This window comes from Panthera uncia (assembly GCF_023721935.1).
Source record: "Panthera uncia isolate 11264 chromosome D3 unlocalized genomic scaffold, Puncia_PCG_1.0 HiC_scaffold_8, whole genome shotgun sequence".
Lineage (NCBI taxonomy): Eukaryota > Metazoa > Chordata > Mammalia > Carnivora > Felidae > Panthera > Panthera uncia.
Window position 1 is genome coordinate 25390771 of NW_026057586.1, and position 21495 is coordinate 25412265.

Below are 21495 nucleotides of genomic sequence, written 5' to 3' on the forward strand. Positions count from 1 at the left end.
AGGGGGCCAGAGAGCGCTTTTTTTGTTTTTGCTTTATTTGGCCCCTTCTGGAGAAAATGTTTTTTTTTTTTTTTTTTTTTTTTTTAAGTCCCAGAGGAGTCTCAAGAAGCTGTGGCCATCCGAACAGGTACCTCTCCACCCATGTTCACAACAGGCGAGAGGCAGAAGCAACTTGGGGGTCCGTGGAGGGATGGATGGATGAACTACTGCGGTCCATCCGTATGCAATGGAATGTTCTTCAGCCTTAACATGGAAGGAAATGCTGACCTGCGCTGCAACGTGGATGAACCTCGCGGACACTACGCCGAGCGAAAAACAGTCACAAAAGGACAAATCCTGTCTGATTCCACTTCTTGAGTCAGAAGAGTCAAATTCGTAGAGACAGAAAGTAGAACGGGGGGGGGGGGGGGGGGGGCACGAGCGGGGACTGGGGAGCCGGTGTTTCGTGGGGACGGCGTTGCAGGTCGGGAAGGAAGACAAAACGTTCTAGCGATGGATGGTGGCGATGTTGCACAACAGTGTGAAGGTGCCTAATGCCGCTTAGTTGTACGCTTGAAGACGGCCAGAGTGATCGATGTTATGTTATGCAAACTTTATCACAATAACAGAATGGTTAAAATAAGTAGCGACCGGGGCGGGCACTCTTTGGGTGGGCAGGCCATTCTCAGCCCAGGCAGGACTCTCTGGGAGAAAAGCTGCACCGATGGAGGAGGCAGGCTTGCCCCACGGGGGTGGGGAGTGGGGGCGGGCGGGTGGAAGGCCCTGGAGTGGGTGGGGAGGGGCGGCGCTCTCATCAAAGTCTCTGGCGTAGAAAGGGGTGTGGGCGGGCTGGGGCAGGCAAGCCACCCGCGCCCTCGAACAGTGAAATGTGTTTCTTGGATGAGAATCCAAGGCAATTGTGCGAGCCCACACAGTGTTTGTTCGGAAGCTAATGCATTCCTGTCCTATTGTCTCCGCCGGAGACTTGTGGGCACACCCATCATATCCTCCCTTGGTGGGGGGGAAGAGGCCAAGGTGCTTGCAGTCAGCCTGTGGGAGGCCCGACAGCAACCAGGGAGAAAGGCACCCTGGTGGGAGCATCCTGGAGTCCCCTGGGGAAGGTCCACAGGGCTTGCAGGGATGTAACCCCGGTTGTTTGGGATGCCACGCTGTGGGGAGAGAAACCGTGCTGATGGGAGGGGCTGTAGGGCTGCCTTCCTTGGTGGGAGGGAAGCGAGTGCTGTAGATGGCGAATTCTGGCCTTTCCACGGAGGAGTGAGTGCCAACTTGAGGCAGGCTGGCCAGCCCGCCCTGACCACCCCAGCTCACCAACAGCCCAGGGTTTCAACCTTGTAGAACAAACCCACGATGTCTGGTGCAGCCGTAGCAAAAGCACAGCTCAGACCCCACCGGCAGGGGCCTCTCTCCCTCGGGGGTCCGGGGGTCGCGGAGGGTGTGGGGGGAGTGGCCACCACAGAGCACAGCCACGGTTTCAGAGAGCAGGCAGGCGATTGGCTGGTTTTCTGGAGAACACATTCATCGAGCCCTGATGGGCTGGCTGGGTCTACAGAAGGGCTAGGGATGTGGTGGGATAGGCTGCAAGTGTGGAAGACGTGGCAGGAAGGCGAGAGAGAAGAAAGAGCCAAGAGTGGCAGGGAGAGGTCTGCGGTGGCCATGGAAGCCACGTGCCAGGCACAAACACTGACGGTGGAGAGAGGGGGGAGGCGGGAGAGTGAGACGGAGCCAGAGGAGATGGCCGGGACACGTGGTGACCGGGCTGGGGAGCTGCACGTGGCCACCTGCCCCTAGGAGCCCCCTAGGGTAGAGACCCTCTATCCCGCGTCTCTGCACCTGCACCTATGGCCAGGTCTAGAGGACAGCACGGGGGCTGATGGTCATGATAATGACCCTGAGTCATCACAGAGATGGTCTATGATGTCTGGGTCTCCTCAGGGAGGCAGGAAAGGAGATAATCTATCCGAAAAAGGCTGTCATCAAAATTGTACAGCAGCCTTCGAGTCAGAAGACCTGCCCCTCACTAAGAGTAACCCCGGGCATGTCACTTTATCGCCCTGCACCTCAGTTTCCTCACCTGAGAAGAGGGATAATACCTGCCTCGAATTGTTTTGAGAGTCAAGTGAGATAACAATGTCTGTGAAAGAGCTTTGAAAAGTGCAAAGCTTGATCCAAATGCAAGGTGTGATTATTGTTATTAAATCTGTTTCTCTGTCAACACGGATCTTCCCTGAAGCTCTTGGCACACTCTGTGTACTGTCTCATTTACCCTCGTGACACTCTTGTGGAGACAGGGAAAGGCCATGGCATTATTATCTGTACCTAATAGACAAACTGAGGCATAGTGGGTGAAGTGGCTTGCACAAACTAGAGAGACAGCAAGTCTGAGAACTAGAGGATGCTCAAAAGTCCTGGGTCAGGATCCTCTGTCTTGGAGAATTATTTTAATTTCTCTCACCTTTGCTAATTCTCATTTTGCTGGTTGGAGGTCAGAATTCTTAATTTTATTGTCTGGTGACAATAATCAACCTGGGCCTTCACAAAATTGAATTGGTTTTACATATTCTTTGTTTGCATTGGCCATCACCTACCCACCCATCCACACATCCACTTACTCGGCCACCAATCCATTAGTGCATCTGTCCACCCAAGTATGCAATCATCCATCCACCAACAATCAATTTATCCATCCATCCTTCTATCTACCCACGTATCATGTATCCAACCAACCTTCCTTCCTTCTTTCCTTCCTTCCTTCCATCCAACCATCCATCCATCCATCCATCCATCCATTCTTTCATCCATCTATATACCCACTCACCTACTTACCCTTCCTTCCTCACCTACTTATCCATCATCCATCCATCCTCCCTCCCTTCCTTCCTTCCTCCCTTCCTTCCTTCCTCCCTTCCTTCCATCCTTCTATCCATCTAGTCATCTTTTCAACAACATTCATGGAACACCTACCTTGTGCTAAACATCGTGTAACTACAGGGGCAACAAGAAGAATAAGACCGGGAGCTCATAGTCTAGTAGGGGGATATTGAGAGACTGTGCTAGGTACGTGGGATTGAAGCACGGGATGGAGTGGTGGTGATGGAGAACGTGCATGTGGTGTAAGAAGCAGCATACGGCAGATGCACAAGAGCAAAAAACCAAACGAACAAAAAACGAAAAAACAAAAACCCAAAAAACAGCAAACACCCATGAACTAGCAGAGTGCACTGGTGAATAACAAGTATCTCAAGATGCTCAAATATATAGTGTTGGCGGAGAGAGGGAACCTGATGACAAAAGAGGCAAGGGCCACATCCTATAGGGCTCTAGATGCCATGTTACTGCATTTGGGTCTTATCCTAAGGCACTGGAGAGCCACTGAGAGATTTTAAACTACAGAGTACATTTTGGAAGGATCCTTTCTTGCACAGCGTGGCGAACAGACCAGAGCTGGCAGAGTGGTGGGGTACTGCAGGCAAGGGGACAGTAAGGAGGCTGCTGTGAGAAAATACGGTGCCTTGAATTGAGGCGGGAAGAAATGGGAGGACACGTGTTTAGGAGGCAGAAGTGAGGGTGAGGAAAAGGACGATATAGAAGACGGGTCGTCCCCAGGCCAACTGGATAAATACGGGTGTCACCAATGATCGTAGGAAGGCATGATGAGTTGGTCTGGGGGGATGTGAAGGAGTTCGGCGTTAGAAATATTGAGTCCATGGTCCTTGGGGCCGATCAGGGAAGATAACTCATGGGAGACTGGCTATCCGAGATCATCGGTGCCAGGTCAAGGCCGCAGGTGCTTGTGAGAAGAGAAGGTCCAGGTGAGAAGAGAAGAGGGTAAGGGCTCCAAACCTGGAGAGAGAGCCACATCTAAAGAGTGGTGGGGGAAGAGGAACCCCTGAAGGAGCACGAGGACAGTCAGAGAGCCAAGAGGAATAGAAGAAGGTGATGCCACGGAAGCCAGGAGAATTCTGAGAAGTACAAGGTCAGCCGTGTCAAATGCTCGAGAGGTCATGTAAGATGAACAAAGACCAGGGCGCCTTGGACCTGGTGATTAGGAGGGCACGGGTGACCTTTGCCATGATGACTTCAGAGCAGGGGTAGGGACAGGTGGAGGCCCGGGTCACATGGGGCTGGAGAAGGAGAGGGAGGTTGGGAGGTGGAAGACAGCGAGGGGACCCATTTTTTTCTTTTCCTTTGTGGGTTTCTGCTTTTCTCTGTCTCTCTCTCTTTTTCTCCTCTTCCTTCCTCCCTCCCTCCCTCCTCCCCCTCTGTCTTTTCTTTCTTTTTGAACTTGAGAAAAGGGGTAGAACCCCCGTGCCAGGGCGGAGGGGGGGTGGTTGTTACAGCGGGAGAGGCGGAGGTGAGAGGGTAGAAGGCAGGAAAAAAAGGGAAAATCAGAGGAGAGGAGGACACCGTGTGCAGAGATGAGCCTTAAATAAGCAAAGTGGTACCGTTGCACATCCGCTGACGTGGAAGGCAGGGGTGAGGGTGGCTGCAGACACAGGTACACGGATGTATAAGGGCTCACGCTGCCCAGCCTGTCAGGGTGGCTACGAAATCAGTTTGTGCCATGTTCCTCACTCACTCTCAGCGCTCTGCACCGGCCTGCATCTCAGCCATCCCCAGGAGAGGGGGATTTGCCCCAAATATCACCATTCCACTTGCCTAATAAGGAGCCCTGTATGGCAGCTATGGTCGGATGTCAAGGAAATTCATGGTTCTGTCCTGGACTTCGGTCCAAGCTTATGCCCTGTGGTCTGGCCGTCAGCCCTCCTAGCTGAGGCGGGCAGGCGGGCGGGCACCCTAACTGCGGACCAGGCGCCCTGGAGGGAATAATTAGCCTCCTTCCTGCAGAGTTTGCAAACCGCCTTGTACAAAGTGGCCGCAGTAAATGTCACATATGTCACATGGGGGAATGCTTCATCCCACGGCTGGCCCCAGGGGGCCGGAAACGTAATCTGGGGCTCAGAGCAGACACTGAATCCTGCAGACATCGGAGCCAGAGGATGGGGCCACGGCTCCAGTGGGTCCTCCTGGGAGCCAAGCCCTGGCCAGTGGCCTGCACAGGAGGGGAGTTCTGCTCACAGCGTCCCTGCAGCCATAAGTTCCCAGGACCCTAGGTCAGGGTTGGAAACCACAGGGATGTTGGCCATGACTGCTGTCAACACCTCCCAGCTTCTTCTTTAGTGCCCTTCCTTCCCCTTCTATAAGCCTTGCCTGTCCCCTCTGTGGCTCATTTTGCGTTCACTTCCCGGGCATCGTGGATCTCTCCTAAAGGATGAATGGAGAATGCCCGAGGCAGCTCTGAGGTTTTACCTTTCCAGAAGGTGTCTCCTGAGGACTGACCAATACCTTCCGGGTCCTCGATCATCCCCTGGCTTACGTTTTTTGAATGCTTGCTCTGCACGGGAAGCTCTGCACCGTGTGTATGTTTCAAGACCCACTTTATCCTTTCTCCAGTTTATCTGCGTTAGACACGCACTGTAGTATCTTCATTTATAGCTGCAGAAACTGAGGCACGTAGAGTGGCGTGACTTCCCGCCAGTAATGGAAAACCAGGGTTTGACCCCAGGACTCATCTACCCCCGTAGCCAAATGATATAACCATTGCTCCGCTAGCAAGTCCCACATAAACAAGGCTGGTGGGGGGGGGGGCGTGGTCAGTGAAAAGTGGAGGGACCGTGCACCGCCCTCTTCCTGGGATGGTTCTGGTTTTCACTTGCCATCCCGAAATAATTAGTAATAGTGTCCCCTTTGCTCACTAAAGGCCCCTGACTTGCGTGGTACCTTATACAGTCACCTAGACAAGGGAAAGGGTATTGAGGGGTTGGGGGCCCCCCAGATTATCAGCTGATCTCTAGCCTATTCCATTTCCCTTCCTTGTGCTCAGCGCCCCTCTTTATAAAGTGAGTGCATGAGTGCTGCTGCCCATCTGAGGGGTTCTGCTGGGGGGTGGGGAGAGGGGCTCTGAAGGTGACAAAGCGTCCTACTCCTTGTGACGTGGTTGTCATTGCAGGGGATCATGACTCCTCCTGCAGGGCCTCACCTGAACCTGCCAGCATTAACCGCTCCCCAAGGACGCAGACGGGAACAAGATGCAATGATGATAATGGACGCCCTGTCCATCGCTCTCTGCTGGAGCGTCGGGGCCTTGCGGAGGGCAGTTGGAGGACAGGCAGATGGAAAAGCAGTTATTCTGCAAGCTTCCCCAGGGGAACTTGGCCAAGAATGCCTGGCCTGGAGGCACTGGGTGTTGGGTGGCACCTGGGACCTTCACCCCTTCATGTTACGCTATAGACACCCCTCTGAAGGAAAGACTGCATTTTGTGTCTGACTCAGCACGAAACGGTTCCCTGAGACAGGAAGAGGGGTTTGGGCTGGCTGGGGGCCAGGCCTGGGGCTCTGGGTGGTGGGCAGATGCCCCTCATGGGCTGGTCTCTGCACCCATAGATTACTCTCCTGGTGCCCGCCAGGCTGGGACCCCCGGCAGGCACAAGGAGAAGTCAGGGCACAATGCCATCTGCTCTTAGCTGGGCCTCTCCCAGCCCCTGGCCCCTGGCCCCGCACCGCCACCACCCCCCCCAACCTCCACCCACCTGAGGCCTGGACTTGACCTTGCTGGCTTCGTGGGGGGAGGGTGTGATAAGCGTCTTGGTGGAGGGAACTAGCTGCCTGCAAAGGCATTTTCCGCTCTCTAAAGTAAACAATCAAACAGGAAATTAATCGAGAAACCCACATCAACGGAAGGTTCAGGTTGTGATTTTCACAGCCCCAGAGCCAGGAAATTCAAAGTTATAGTTCCCATAGCAACTGGCCTGTAGACTCTGCCACTAGCGCTGGGCTGGAACGAGACCCCGAGGGGTCAACGAGGCCAGCCCCCTGCCTCTAGGAAGCACCGCCCAACGTCAAGTCTGAATGTGGACTGCTCTTCGGAGGTGGGCCATGAAGCCTGGAAAGGAGTTCAGAGTTGTAAGGCCATGGTTCCACTTGAGCTCTCACAGCAACAAGCCTTGTAAACTGCGCAATGAGCTGACATCTCGGGGCTTCGTTTTTCTATATTCCCATATTCCAAAGATTATTCCCATAATCTCGGAAGTGAGAGGAATACTCAGGCCTGTAAGACACTCAAGGGAGTAGCATGTGTGCTTGTTCGCTCATTCCTTGTTCTCTTCTGCCCCATAACGGCCCTCCACCTTCAACCCAATCACCCCTGAACCTTGTGATTGCCCTTTGCACCGCCCCCCCCCTCCCCACCACCGCCGGCCCATCACTGTTTTCTCTCCAAGTAGCATCTCAATCAATTGCCAGTTCCAAGAACTTTCAGAGCAGACACCAAGGTGGCTCCATTTAGTGGGCGCTGTTCTCCTCAACCTCCCCCCCTCCCTTTCTGGACCAAATATATAATATTCTAATATTAGGGCAATGCATACCTACTGCTTCCCTGACTGATAGCCAGGTGGATTACATGGAACCAGAGGCAAGCCCTCCCCCTTCAAGTATGTGGGGGCCAAGGAGGGGGGGTGTGTATCTTGGGTGGGGTTTTCTTTTGTGTGTGACTAGTGAGGAGTCCCCGCCTGGCAGGAAAGGAGATAAGGGCGTTGGAGCTCAACGGAGAAGGAAACAGTCTGGAATCCTTCCCCAAGAGTCGCCCTGCCTTCCCACCCGAGATGACCACCAGTGGCCGGCTGGTCTTATCCGTGTGGTTCTGCAGCCCAGTCCCAGGGACCCTTGTGACCACATTAGCTGAGGCAGGAGCGGGTGCTCCCTGGGCACCAGGCCTGCGGCAGAGGGTGCCTGGCCCGCCTGCCCGCCCGCCAGCCTGGCCCTGGAGCCAGCGCTGTGAACTGAGCAAAGCAGTGGAAAGACAGAAGTGGCGCCTGCTGGAAAGCAGACAGAGAGCCTCCTTGATTTCCTAACAGGCCTAGCCGCGTGCCAGGGGCTGATCGGCCAGCCCAGAGTGCCCAGCCTCGCTTGCGAAACAGTCCTTTCCTCCTTCCCGGTGGCCGAGCCACTGTCCAGCCACTCGAGTCCCTGAGGCAAGGCCTCTCCTCATCCCTACCGCCTTCCTGCCTTCCCCCGTGTTTCAACACAGAATTCGGTGGGCAGGTCGGGGAAGACAGGACTCCTCCTGGGGGTGCGAGATCTCTCCTTTCCTAGATCAAGACATTTAATCAGGAAGAAGGGTGGTGGGGAGGTGACTGGTTTCTCTGCTGGTTTCTGCAGTCCCAGAGGGAAACTTGCGGAGGGCTCTGTCACAGACGGTGACACTCCAGCTTCAGCGGAAAGGGGTCCCCACTGCAGAGCCCAGCAGCTGCTGTAGCTCTGCCCGCCCCCACCAACTAACTGTTTGGGCACACAGTTCTCTGAAGGGCCTCGCCAGCCCACCTTCCCACAAGCCCGGGAAGGAGCTGCTTACAAGGTTCTCCACGGTGTGGCAGGTCAACCAGGCATCCCTCCCGCCAATGTCAGACTTTACAGGGTATGTGAGTGGGGGAGGGCACGGGTAACCAGCCAGGGGGCCTCGAGGACCTGGAGAAAGGGCACACTTGCCCCTTACCCTGCTGCGGAGCATGGGATTCTGAAGAAACCCTCGCTCAACACACGTCTTCTCCAGCGTGATCATCTTGGCAGGCTGTATTTAAGAATATGTGCCTGCTGGAGGCCGGTTTCCAGACAGAGGGTGCCAGTCTTCCGGGGTGGGGGTCGGGGGGAGGAGTCTGAAGCCATAGCCCAGAAGCTGGGCCGGAGGTCCGTCCCTGGGTGAGGAGGCTTAGCTGGTTCCACAGTGGGTTTGGGTGCAAGGCAGTAACCAAGCACCAACTGGGCAGGGACAGCTGGGCCTGGGACAAGCTTAAGCAGAGAATAATAGGCCTGTGCTAAAGGCATAATTAGCATTTGTACTTGGAGTGGCAGCCACCCCACAGAGGGACAGACAGGCCTGGGCTGAGAAAAGGGCCTGGGGCTGCCTGGGGACGGCAGAAAGGATTCACTAAGTACTCTCTGCCAAGTCTAAGGTTGGAGATAAGAGCATTTAATTGGCACCTGGAAGTTTGTTTGGCTTTGGAGGCTTACCCTTAGCAGAATAGAAACTGTCATACTGGGGCAACCTTATTTCTAAACTCTATTTCTAAATCTTTTTGGAGGAGTGCGCCTGCCGGCCAATAGTATTATTATTATTTTTTTTAATATGAAATTTATTGTCAAATTGGTTTCCATACAACACCCAGGGCTCCTCCCAACAGGTGCCCTCCTCCATGCCCACCCCCCACCCTCCCCTCCCTCCCACCCCCCCATCAACCCTCAGTTTATTCTCAGTTTTGCCAATAGTATTATGCATGCACTCTCACCGGGTCACCTGAGGGGTTTGGGAGGGGATAAAGTGTTTAGCCTGGGGTGGGGGGTGGTGGTGGAGTGGCTCAGGCCCTGGCTGCTGGCCACTTCCACCCCTGGGGCCCTACTGCCTTCTCCTCCCTTTCACAGACCTCCAGACCAGCCAAAGCCATCTGTTCACAGGCTTCTGAACACGTCTTGTTCTTACCTGTGAGGACGACGAGGAGCAAACCCCACCCTGACTCCATTTACTGTCTCCTGAGACAAGACCTTCCTCCTCCCAGCTTTCCCTGACCTCCTCCCCTAATCTCTATAACCAGAAGCTTCTGGGTTCACAGCCTGGGGGCAACTATTTGGTTCTAGCTAGTTCTAGGTCTAGTCTAGGGTCTACCTAGACTAGTTTTGACTCACACAGGACCTTGTGTCCAGCTGGCCCTCTCAGAAGAAATGCAGCCTGGATTTGAAGGAAAGCCTGTGCTGGCTGGGGTAAAGCCACTCAGAAGGGCCCCTCTGTTTCCTGGGATGCAGCCACCCAGGCACATAACCGGCCCAGAGCACGGCAGGTCCTGTACCTCCTCCAGGGAGCCTGAAGGGACAGCAACCACTTTTTCATTCATTCATTCATTCATTCATTCAACAAGGAGGCATGAATCCTTTCCTCATGGATTTACCAGTGTGGTTGGGAGGACAGACATGGCTCAAGCAGATCAGTGATGGGAACCAAGGCTGGAAGGTGAGGCTGCCTGGGTTCGAATCCAGACTCAGCCCCCCACTAATCATGTTGCACCATTCGCTTCTCTGTGTCTCAGTTTCCTCATCTGGAAACTGGACTAGGATTAAGTGCGGTCACCGAGGACCCATGTTTAGAATAGCAGCTGGCACACACGAAGAGCAGCTCCATCAGTGGCAGCCCCTCTTACTGAGGGGGCCGCGTGTGGCACAGAACCAAGGGTGCCATGGGGGTGGGTGGTGGGAAGGACCGTCCTCACCTGGGTGGGGAGAGGAGCCCAGGGGAGATCTCCTCGGGAGAGAGCTTTGCGGTGACCCCGTAAGGTCAAGCTAGGGAAAGAGTGGGGTCAGGAGAGGGATGGGGAAGAACATTCCAAACAGTGAGAAAGATCACCCTCAAGAAACCTGTGAGCCTGGAGTACGGAGAGACGGGGGTGAGCCCAGTTAGAAGGCTGGTGGGCTAATTCAGGCGAAAGGGGACCTTGGCCTCACGAGCTGCGGCCAGGCAGAAACATGGTAGTCAGAGCTGAGATCCGGGTAAGAGCTGCTGCCCACAGATCCTACCAATTAGTGGGGCAGAGGGTGGTGGTATCTTCTCTGGTAGCAGGAGATGGGTTCCATTAGGTGCTCCTGAGTTTGCGGGGGTCTGTGGGTGGCCCTGGGGGGGGAGGGTGGCGCGTGTCAGGTGGATGAACCCAGGCCTGGAGATGTAGATCTAGTCTGTACAGGTCAAGTTTGGGGGCTGCTGCTGCCGTGGGAATCTGCCCGTGACCAACATGGGCTTTGGGACTTGCACCTGGGGCCCCATTCCTGGCTCACCACGAGCTATGGTCGCCTGTCCTCTGGTAAGTCCCAAAGCACATCCACTTCTCCAGGTTCTGGTTAAGAGAACACCAAAGGAAGTTGTGGAGAAGACCTTGCAGGTGAACACAGGCCGAAAGCAAAGGCTCCTACACGAAAAGTTTGGGAAATACCTCCACCTGGCACGTAAAAATGACACGAAATTCAAATTTCAGCGTCGATCAGTACGGTTTTGTTGGAACACAATCCTCTCATTGGTTTACACGTCCCCGACAGCTGCTTTCTTGCTACGCTGGGCTGGCGGAGCTGAGGGCTGAGCCAGGCTCTGAATTTCGCAACAAGGTGATTTCAACAAGGACCGTACTGTTGGCTTGAAGGGGCAGAAGCAATCCAGACAGACAGCATGTAGAGAGACAATTCTTTGGAAAACTCTGGCTCTGTAGGGAAGAGAGACACGGGGTGGTTCCCGGAGGGGAATCCCGGAGGGGGTCAAGGGAAGGCTCTCCTTCCTCAGGTGGGTTTGGTGGGCTGCAGAGAAGAAGGAAACCATCAAGAGAGTGGGAAGCATGGGATGCGGGAGGCAGAAAAGAAACCGGTTGGAGGGAAGCCTACAGGAGAGAGGGGATGGGACGGGCAGTGCTCTGGAACCATGGGTGTGCTGAGCAGGGCCGCTGCCCTGGTGGACAGGCTATCCACAGTAGGCCAGACCAAGGCAGGGCCGCCATTGCTGTGAAGAGGCCGGAGACGGCCTGTGGGTGCCGTGAGATAACGAAAGAAAGCAAAAGTTCCGTGGGCCAATTTAGATAGCAGTTTGGGTCAAAAAGAAAGATACTTAAATCTGGCCTTCAGATCATGCTCACATCATACCCCGCTATTTGTGCTTGTATATAAATTGCTCGCTCTTCAAGCCATATGCTTATGCCACTCCAGAGTTACGTGGAAAAATCCCCAACGGGGTGATTTTACATTGTATTTCTACTTTTCTCAGCGGAACATTTTTGTGAGAGAACTTCTGGTTGAAGCATCACACGTGCAAAAAGGCACGACACATCCTAAGGACGCGGTTAGATGAACTTTCGCACGGGGAATACGCCTGTGCTACCGATGGCCCCAGCAACAGCTAGAACCTGGGTCATACCCCACAGGCTTCTTGTGCCCTTCGTTTCACCGCCCCTCCCCTAGGGTCACCGCAATCCTGCTTATTACCACAGCTTAGTGTTACCTGTTTTAACTCCCGTGCCCCCGGCATTTAAATTTGAAGCAAACATACTGTCCCTGCAGGTAGTTCCTGTGCGGCCCTTGCTCGCCCAGTGGTCACTCTGAGACCTCCACCCATTCTTGGTTTCCCTACTCTGGGTTTTTGTTCAGAGGATATCATCTGATTCTGGAACTGGTGAGACAGCTAGGCTAGGCACAGGTTTCAGGGCCGAGGAAATGGAAGTTTGGGTTGGAATCAGATGATGTCCAGTGTGCCCAAGATCATACCTAAGGAGCAGGGAGTTGATTCTCAAGTCTAGGAATCTGTCACCAGAGTTTGGTGCTGTCTAATGTGTTGTGTTTGCAGACATGGGTCCCTTAGCTTTTCTGGAGCACGGAACTCTTTGAAGGTCTGATGGAAACTTTGGCACTTCTCCCAGGAAAATGCCCATCTACACACGTTCACAGATGTCAGCATCCGATTTCAGTGGGTTCCCAGACGCTGAAGGCCACCCAAGGGCCCCCGATACAAACCTCTGACATGGCCTTACACACGCCAACCTGAATCACCACTGAAAATGTCATCGGAGTATGGGACAGTGAATGTCTCCATAATGTAAGGACAGCAACACAGCCACCGTCTCATGTGTCGTCAGGAGGATCATATAGCCTTTCTTGGTGCCTGTCAGGCTGTGGCTGGGTAGCTCTGTGGTTAAGGCATGATGCCAGGGTGGCCAATAAAGATACCATAAACGTTTTGTACTATGTGCCAGAAACTTGACAGATGTGATCGCTAATCCTTATGGCAATCCTGCAGAGGTAGAGAGGGCCGTTTCTCATTTTACTGTTGGGAAAACTGACGCTCAAGGAGGCTAAGTACCTTCCCTGGTCCCAGCTAGTACCGACAGTGTGGGATTTGAAGTCATGTTAGTCTGACGTCCGAGCCCTCGTTCTTTCACTTTCCCTTTTCACGGAGGGGACTTTTAGCCTCCCTCTTGTCCTGCTATGCCCTGTGGATCCCCAAAGCTGACAACGTGTCAGGAGGGAACTGACTGACAGCATGGGGATACGTCAGTGCATTCACACTGTCTCTACTCAGGGGAGATGACTCACTGGAGCCCGGCCACTTTGGGACACCAGGGGACACACACACATTTCCTGTGGCCCGGTGAGAGCCTTGGGCAGTGTGAGCTGGCAGGGTAGATCTCTGGAAGCAGCTAGAGATAGAAAACCAGACAGCTCTGCATCCTGGGATAGAGAAGGCTCTCCCTGGGTTCGTATGACAGAGCTATGGCACCTCTGGGCCTCAGTTTTGTTGTCAGTAAAATGCGGGTGGAGTTCAGACTAGATCAGGGCTACCCAGAGCGTGGATCTCCTAAAGTGGCAGCAGCACAGCCTGGGAAAGTGCAAATTCCCTTTGCTGCCGGTGATCCCGCAATTTTAATGAGCACGGAGAACCACAGATCTAGATCAGGGGTCTGTAAAACTACAGCCCAGCGGCCAGATCTGGTCCACAGCACCCTTTTTATGGGGACTGTGAGCTCAGAACGGTTCTTACATTTTTAAATAGCTGGGGGAAAAAAAGCAAACGAATAATAATATTCTTTGACACATAAAAATGTTATAAAATTCAAATTTCAGTGTCCATAAATAAGGTTTTGTTGGAATGCAGTCACGCTCATCCATTTGCATACTGTCCCAGCTGCTTTGGCATTAGCAAGGCAGAACTGAGTAGTTTCCACAGAAACTGCTCTCATGGCTTCGCACAGTACAAATCACAGGGATGTGGTTAAACTCGATTTAGCCTCTTGGCCTGCAAAGCTAAAATATTTACTATCTGGCCTTTTATAGAAGTTTGCTAACCTCTGATCTATGGAGAGCGTGAAGGGGACAGAAAGGGTGGGAGGTGGGGAGGAAGGGAAGGGGGAAGGGGGAAGGGGAGAGGGGAGAGGGGAGGGAAGGAGGGCTAGTCTGAGAGCTGGGATCCCTTCTGGGGGAAAAAAGTGAGCTGTCAGTCAGGTCGACCCACGGAATCCTTTACACAGTTGCTTTGAGGGTGGTCTGGAAGGCCCCTCTGAACGTTTGCTTGTATGAAGATTCCAAATTTCACTTCTAGAACAGGGGCTGTTAACCGAGAAGCCCCCCGAGGAGAGACTTCAGGGATGGTCCGCAAGCTTTAATGTATGTGGGATTTTCTGGGGACAGAGGGTTCACTGGGGGGTCAGTTATCTCTTCGACCTCTACGAAACCCAGAACTGCTGCTGCTCTCCATCCCCCCCGCCCCGCCCCCCTTTAGGGGCATCCATTTTTCTCTTCCGAGCTCTTCTTTCAAAATGTGAAAGTCCCTGGAACCTTACACACATATCCCTCCTACCTAGGAAAGGGGGAGGTTACCTGATGGCACCAGGCCGGCCTCAGGAAAGTCCTGGGAGTCTGAGGAGGGGTGGAGGGAGGGGGCACACACCCTGAGGTGGGGGAGGCATCTAGAGGCCTTGGTAATCAGGAAAGCCCCTCTCGACTTCCCACCCTCTAGAACCCATTCCTCCCCATCAGCAAGAGGCCAAAAAGGCTTGTGGCCCAGCGGGGATCCTGGTAGCCACCCTCGAGGGTGGGTACCTCCAGTCCCCAGAGCCCACAAGGCCTCCCGCCTGGGGCATTACCCGAGCAAGTCTCAACTCTGGCCCTGGGATTCCAGGTATTTTCCCAGCCAGCCCCACCTCATCTAATTGCTTTCCAGTCAGCTAATCCTTGGCCCACGCCCTCAGCTCCAGCCAGGCAAACCACCTCAGTGTGGCCAGCAGTAGCTTCTGAGACTTCCCATGGCCCGTGTCCAAGCCTGGGGCGGCCGCTCGACTCCCCTTGCCCAAACCACATCCTCCTTGCTGTTCTCCACACCTCAAACTCTTCTCTGACTAACATTTCCAAACCAAGCAGAGCGTGGTCCAGTCCAGACCAAAAGCAACGGGCTACTTCGTTCCCTACTGTCCCTCCCTCCTCCCGCCCGCCACCCCCCCCCCACCCCCCCAAGGCCCCGGGACTGGCTATATCCAGTCTATTGGGGAAGAACAATTAGCAAAAAGTGGAGTTATACCTACTGTTCAATTCCCAGAGCTAATTGTTTTAAGCAGGGCTTCGGCCTTAATTATGGGATAATTAGTTAGTGAATGTGTGTTTGCATTTCCACAAGTGTGTTTGCATTTCCTAAGTCTGGCTTTTAACCCTGGGAAACCAGATTCAGCAAATACTTTTATGTTCCAATACCTCTGAGTAAGGGACAAGGTCTTAATTACAGAAATGGAAGTCTTGAGAACAGTGTAATCAAAAGGGCAATGCAATGCAAGAATGAGCTAATTGTGTCTTCCACGTACTGGGCCATTGTGAGAAGGAGCTGGTAGCTGCCTGCCCTCCCCCCACCCCCCCCCCCCCCCCCCCGCCCCGGGGATTCTGCTTGTAGCCTTGTCTCACAGTCAGCCGCTCCTGCCACCCCCCTGCCCTTGAGTCCCCTGCTCTATGCTTCCCCCCACCCCCTTACCCTTTCTTCCCCCTCCTTTCCCTCTCCTCACCTTCATTCTGGGGTCAAAAGGGTTGCCTCTGCAGATCCTACCAGGGAGCCCCAGCCAACCACCCAACGCTAGCACCCTGGCTGGTCGATTTAGGTTTTAGCTCCCAACGTTTTCCTTTGCTTCTGAGTGCTCAGAGGGAGAGCACTGAGGGAGAACCCCTCAGAGTTCTCAGAGAGGAGAAAAAAATACTTTGAGACTCGAGGGGCATCTAGATTGTTTAGGAATCCAGAATGGTTCCCCAAAGCCTGAGGATTCTGGAAGCTAGCCCCCAGACCTGTGCTGTCCCCTACAGTAGCTACCAGCCACATGCCGTCTTGAAATGTGCCTCCTCCGAACTGAGAGGTGCTTTAAGTGTAAAACACACAGTGGATTTCAGACTTACTACAAACAAAAAAAATGTATTAAAAAAAAATCTCATTGATACTTTTTAATATTGATTAGATGTTGAAGCAGCCATTCTTTGGATATACTGGATAACATAAAAGATATTAATTTCACCAGTTGCTTGCTTTAAAATGCAGTTACTAGCAAACGTGCAAGGGCACAGTGGCTCCCATTATATTGTACTGGACGTGTCGCTGCCTAGTTGCGATTGTGTTGGGACTGTTTAGGGCTAAGTAAGGCTGCCATTGTCCTCGACATCTGTGACTGAGGGTGTCCTTCCCACCCCCCACATGCTGTGTTCTCATCTTCTTCCCGACCCTCACGGAAGTCTCCTGAGCCCTGAGCATCCATCCTCCTTACTTCTTTTCCTCCCCAAGGGGGAGGTGGGGGACGGAGGCCCTGCTACTCTGCCTGCACCCCCCCCCCCATATCCCCCGTGCCCATAGGTGCTCACTCAATGCCCCTCCATCACCCTTTCCCCACGACTATCGATCCGTGAAGCCAAGCTACGAGCCCACCCTGATTGTGGGCTCGTGGGAATCAGCCCATCCTGATTCTCAGGATTGTGGCTCGTGGGATTCTGACCTGGGACACACACACTAATTCAATCTCACATGAGGCCTGGCAGACTGAAGTCGAGAAACGACCACTTAATTAGAGCAGAGCAAAGCGTAGGGACAGAATGCAGGCAGCTTCACCGGCTGACAGTAGTTTTTGCCCATTCGCCTATATTGTAAGCACAGATTGCTTCCTCTGAGTCTGATTTGGGGCGAGCGTTTCTCTTCCTCTCCCACTCTGACCTCCTCTCCAGGAACGGCTACCAGCCAGCCCCACGCTGCCGACTCACCTTGCCTCTTCAAGGCTTCTGGATTTATTTCCCGAGAGATCTGTCCAGATTAACTCTAGAAGGGTTATCTGGACAGAAGGTAATCTGTCTCCTGCTTTGCTCAGTCTAGACATTCTATTTCATTAATTTATTCAACCAGTATCGACCGAGCACCTACTCTGTGCTGGGCACTGTTCTAGTCCCTGGGGATACAGCTGTGAAGAACGAGAATAGACACATTCCTTGCCTTTAGAAAGCTTCCATTTCCATGCGAGTCGGGGAGAGAGAAAACAGATTCACACAGAAAACTCTAAGGTGGAGCCAGATCCCGGTAAAGGCTATGGAGAAGAAGAAAGCAGGCTGCAGGGGTGTGAGGGTGGTGAGTGAGGGTCTACCCAGGACTGACCAGCTGAGACCCGGAAGGGTGCCGGGAAGAAGGGCATTCTCCCAGAAGGAAAGGCAAGGGCAAAGGCCCTGAGACTTATTTTACTGTGTTCCTTCACAGTTTTGCTTATTACGAAGCGCTTCGTTTATATGATACAAATATGCTGCTGACTGATCCCATTATTTCATGTCTTTTGTTTTTCATGTCTTTATTTTGTGTGACCTCCCACAGGGAAGGGAGGAAGTCCACTCGCAATTAGCAAATCTACTAAATCCCATTTAATCTGCATCCCAACAAGGAACCAAGGACCCGAGACTATACGATGCGCGAATTTGTCTGGCTCTGAAGTCCACCTCCTTCCCCAGCACCCTTCTTTGCCAGTTACAAGTAAGGGCAACCCTGGAGGTTTCTTCTTTTAGGGCCTGGCCCAGGCCACCTGTAAGCTACTGATCATTGCTGGCGGCAGTGATAATGGAGCCACCAAGGGATTCTAGAAAAAAGGTGGTTCCTAACAGCATCTGGCCCAGATGTACAAGTGCTGCTCACACATTAGTTACATCTGAGGTGGGGACAGCAGCCAGTGGGGTATCATCAGATGGGCCTGAGAGCTGGAGCAGGTTAAGGAAGATCAGTGTGGGTCCTGGGACCAGCTCCCAGGACTGGGTGCTTCCCTTTTTCCCTTCTCTCTAGCAGACAGCAGTTCTGCGAGGGGAGGGACCACGTCATATTCATGCCCCAGCTCAAGCAGCCAGCCCAGCACTTCGCGCTCCTATTGCCTGGTACAGGGTACCTGGAATGAAGTCTGGGCAGGGCTGGGCTGTGCAAACCACGGGGAGACACGGGAGCGGGGCAGGGGGTGGGGGCGGCGGCGGGCATCCAGGAGGCCAGGATTCAAGGGGGCACTTGCCTGGAAATCGCCACTGGGGGTGGGAGGGGAGGGTGGGAGGAAGGCATCTTACTTAAAAAAAACCAAAAAACCAAAAAACAAAGGCCAGAGGATTTAAAAATGTAGACAGAGGCACGTGGATAGGTGCAGATGCGTGTGTATCCTGCACACACAACTCCAGCCAGAAACAATTTATCCTCCCTCCACGGTCCACTCGCCAGTTTAGAAAAAGTGCGCACCCCCGCCCCTCCCCACCAAGGCCTTCAGCCCCTCCAGGTCCCTGCCTGCCTCCTGTGCGCCTCTGCAGAAAGCAGGGGCCTCTTGAAGTTCAGACATTAATTACTGAGTTAGAATATTTTTCAGAATTACAGGCATGGCCCCAGGAGATAAGAGGAAGGAGGAGGTGAGCGCGGAGGGGCGGGGCCGCGGAGGCGGGTCTGGAGGCGGGGGCGGCCGCGGGGAGCGCCCCGCTCCCCAGCCCGCAAGGCCAAGCGCCCCCTGCAGGCGGCGCGGAGAGCGGGAGTGGGGGTTCAGCACCGCGGCCCAGGGCTGGCCCGAGGGGGCGTCCGCGGGAGGGGAGGCGTCTTACCTCCCTACCCGAGGCCTTAAACGTGGAACTCCTGCTAGAAAAACGGTCACGTTAATTAAAACTGTTTTCGGCGAAGAGGCGATAAGACCAAATCCGTCCCCTTGTGTGATTAGGAGGTTTGGTGGCGCTGACTCCCTGGGAGGGAACCGGAAGGGCTGGCAGCGATTCAACGTCGCCCTTCAAGGATGCCGAAGATCTGATGTTTATTAAAAACGGCTCCCACCTATATGTGTAAGGCTAGCCCGTTCTAAGAGAGGAGCTGTATATTTTGGAGAAAATACCCAAAGCTTGCAACACCACCACCTTCCAAAAGGGAATTGAGGAGATGTCTTCCTGAAGCCACGCTGAGATGGGTTTGGAAGTCTCTTGAGTTTTTAGACCGTTTAAAAACGGTTCTGGCGTGGAGACTGGTTTCCCTTTGGAAACCAGTGTCTGGTGGAAGCTGGTATTTTTATAACTCCAGGCTCTCTATCAGATCCTGTGTTACCATGGTTGCTAAGGGGAACACTGGCTTCAAATTTCACATTTCAGTTTGCAGAGCCTGGCTAAGGAAGTAGAACAGTTAGAGGGTGGGGGCTGGGGAGGGGTCTGGGAGTGGTGGTAGGGAGGGGGGAGACTGGGTTTTATCTCGCTGGGGGCCAGGATCCCCAGCTTCAGGGGAGGCATGCCAGCCTGTGGGTATGTGGTGGGGGCTTGGAGCAGGTCAGGGGCATCACACCAGGAGTGCCTTGGCTGCCAACTGGAGGGGGGGGGGGCGACAGCTTTGGAGGGGACAAAACTGTGGGAGTTATTTCGGCAGAGGTTACAGGAATGGTTGCTTAAGCTGGGGTATTCATAGCAGCAGCTGTTGGACCTGGAGGAGCTCTGCAGCTAAACCAGTGCCCAGGGGCTGTGTACCTGCCCCAGGAAGGCTACATTCTCAGAGGAACATTCCAGGCAGGGTCTGTGCCTAAGATTAGGGCTGGAATAAACTGTTCACGGAGGAGGGTTCTCCTGAATTTTCAAGCTTCCTTCCAGCCTGTCACTTCCTGCTTTGTCTTTTTGATCGAGGGTTACAGCAAGAAATTAAAGACGCAAGGGGTTGAGGATTGTTCTTTGCTGAGGTGCCCTCGCCAGATCTCCCGGTCTCGTCTGCGTCTGGGCTCCCACCGTCCTGCGTCCCACCTCACCTCATTTTGAGCACTGCATTGTGCACAGAGTTACCCTTGAGGCCCTCTGGCTAAGAAGAGCCCAGGTTTATTTGGCTTTGCTATTTCAGCTTATTTCTATCCGCACGTGTGTGTAGGAGACCTTTCAGTTCAATAAGGAAGGAGCATTTTTCTCAGCATTTTTTGAATGAGCAAATATACTCTCTTTTATGCCTTCCATAGTGTTGCTCTCTGGCTTCAAAACTTTTGGAGGTTTTCAGTATCCTCTGGCGTGTCCCGGGAGCCAGCGCGGGCCCAGGACTCACCCATCAGACCCATCTTTAACGCGCCGACACAGGCGGGCCACATTTATTCTGGCCTCGGTGCCTCTGTTCACTTTTCTTCCTGGGGGCCTCTCTCCTTTCTCGCCAATACCTGTCCTAAAGCCCTGGCTTCCCCTCCCCTTTGCCCCCAGCAGCTGCCCACACCTCTAAGGTCCCCCCTGCCCTTCCATTTGTGCAACCCGTCAGCAGTGTTCATGGCTGCTTCATTTCTGTGGATTCGGTCACCGAGCGGGTCATCAGCCCTTTGGAGGAGGATCACTTCACAACTTATACTCCCTCCTTCCAGTACCACTAGGAAACTCTGCAGTGCAGAAGAGAAAAGTAGCATCGTCTCAAACCAAATCACTGCTTCCCGAAGGAGCGGAGAGTCCCGGGCAAAACGTACTTGGGGTTACAGAACTAGGCGAGACCCAACTTACCCGCAGGTACCAACGAGAGACTGAAATGATTTACAAGCAACCCAGAAGAGGTCACGAGGCATTCATACAACCACCTGGCAAAGAACGTGTCCGGAGAACACGCGTAGGCCGCCCTGTGTAGACACGCATTGCCCAGGATGTTACAGGAGGAATAACTCGGGGGGGGGGGGGGGGGGGGGGAGGTGGGGGGGGGACCGCCGGGGGAGGCGGGGGGGGCCTGTGGGGGGGTCCTCAGGGAAGGGGGGGCTGTGTTCGATTGTGGGGGGGCCCGGGTGCCCAGTTAGGAGACTTGGACAGTGCATTCCGGGCGGTCTGTGATGTGATACTTCTCTGGAGCAATGCTTGGAACACGGTTTGCTTTCAACAGTGGTACACGACAGTGCAGCTCACCAAGGGGCTGTCGTGCATTACTTGCTTTTATTTGATGCCTTAAACCTGCAGGGTGGGTGTTAGTCCCATATTCCCATGTTACAGACAGAAAGTTGAGGTTCGGAAACATTAAAGAATTAGGTGAGGGGCACGTGGGTGGCTCAGTTAGTTGAGCGCCGACTCCGGCTCAGGTCATGCTCTCACGGTTCATGAGTTCGAGCCCCGCGTCGGGTTCTGTGCTGACAGGATCTTGGTGTCTCCCTCTCTCTCTCTCCCCCTCCCCCACTCGTGCATGTGCTCTCTCTCTCTCTCTCAAAAATAAAATAAACATAAAAAAAATTAAAGAATTAGGTGAAAGCCCCACAGGCTAGGAATGGCAGGGCTGGGATTCAAACTCAGGTCTCTCTGGGTCTTCCGGCGGTGTTCTTCCCACAGTGCTCTCTGGCTGCCAATGGCTGCTCACTAACTGCACCTAATATGCAGTGATTGGTGTCTCTTAACCTTGGCTGCACGCTGGAATCACATAGAGGGATGAAATCTTTTTTTTTTTTTCCC

General features: G+C 53.7%; 1 protein-coding gene across 5 annotated transcripts in view; it reads right to left on the reverse strand.

The window, feature by feature from the left end:
• Positions 1-21495, reverse strand: part of CTIF (cap binding complex dependent translation initiation factor) — a 291774-nt gene that overhangs the window by 9435 nt on the left and 260844 nt on the right. Inside the window, exon 11 of one of the 5 annotated variants that reach the window (XM_049620102.1) lies at positions 11077-11288. The exons of the other annotated variants lie outside the window; for them this stretch is intronic. Coding sequence (XP_049476059.1) covers positions 11139-11288 — 150 coding nt within the window. The 3' untranslated portion in view covers positions 11077-11138. Of the gene's footprint in view, positions 1-11076; positions 11289-21495 lie in introns of those variants that run through there. 5 annotated transcript variants of the gene reach the window in all.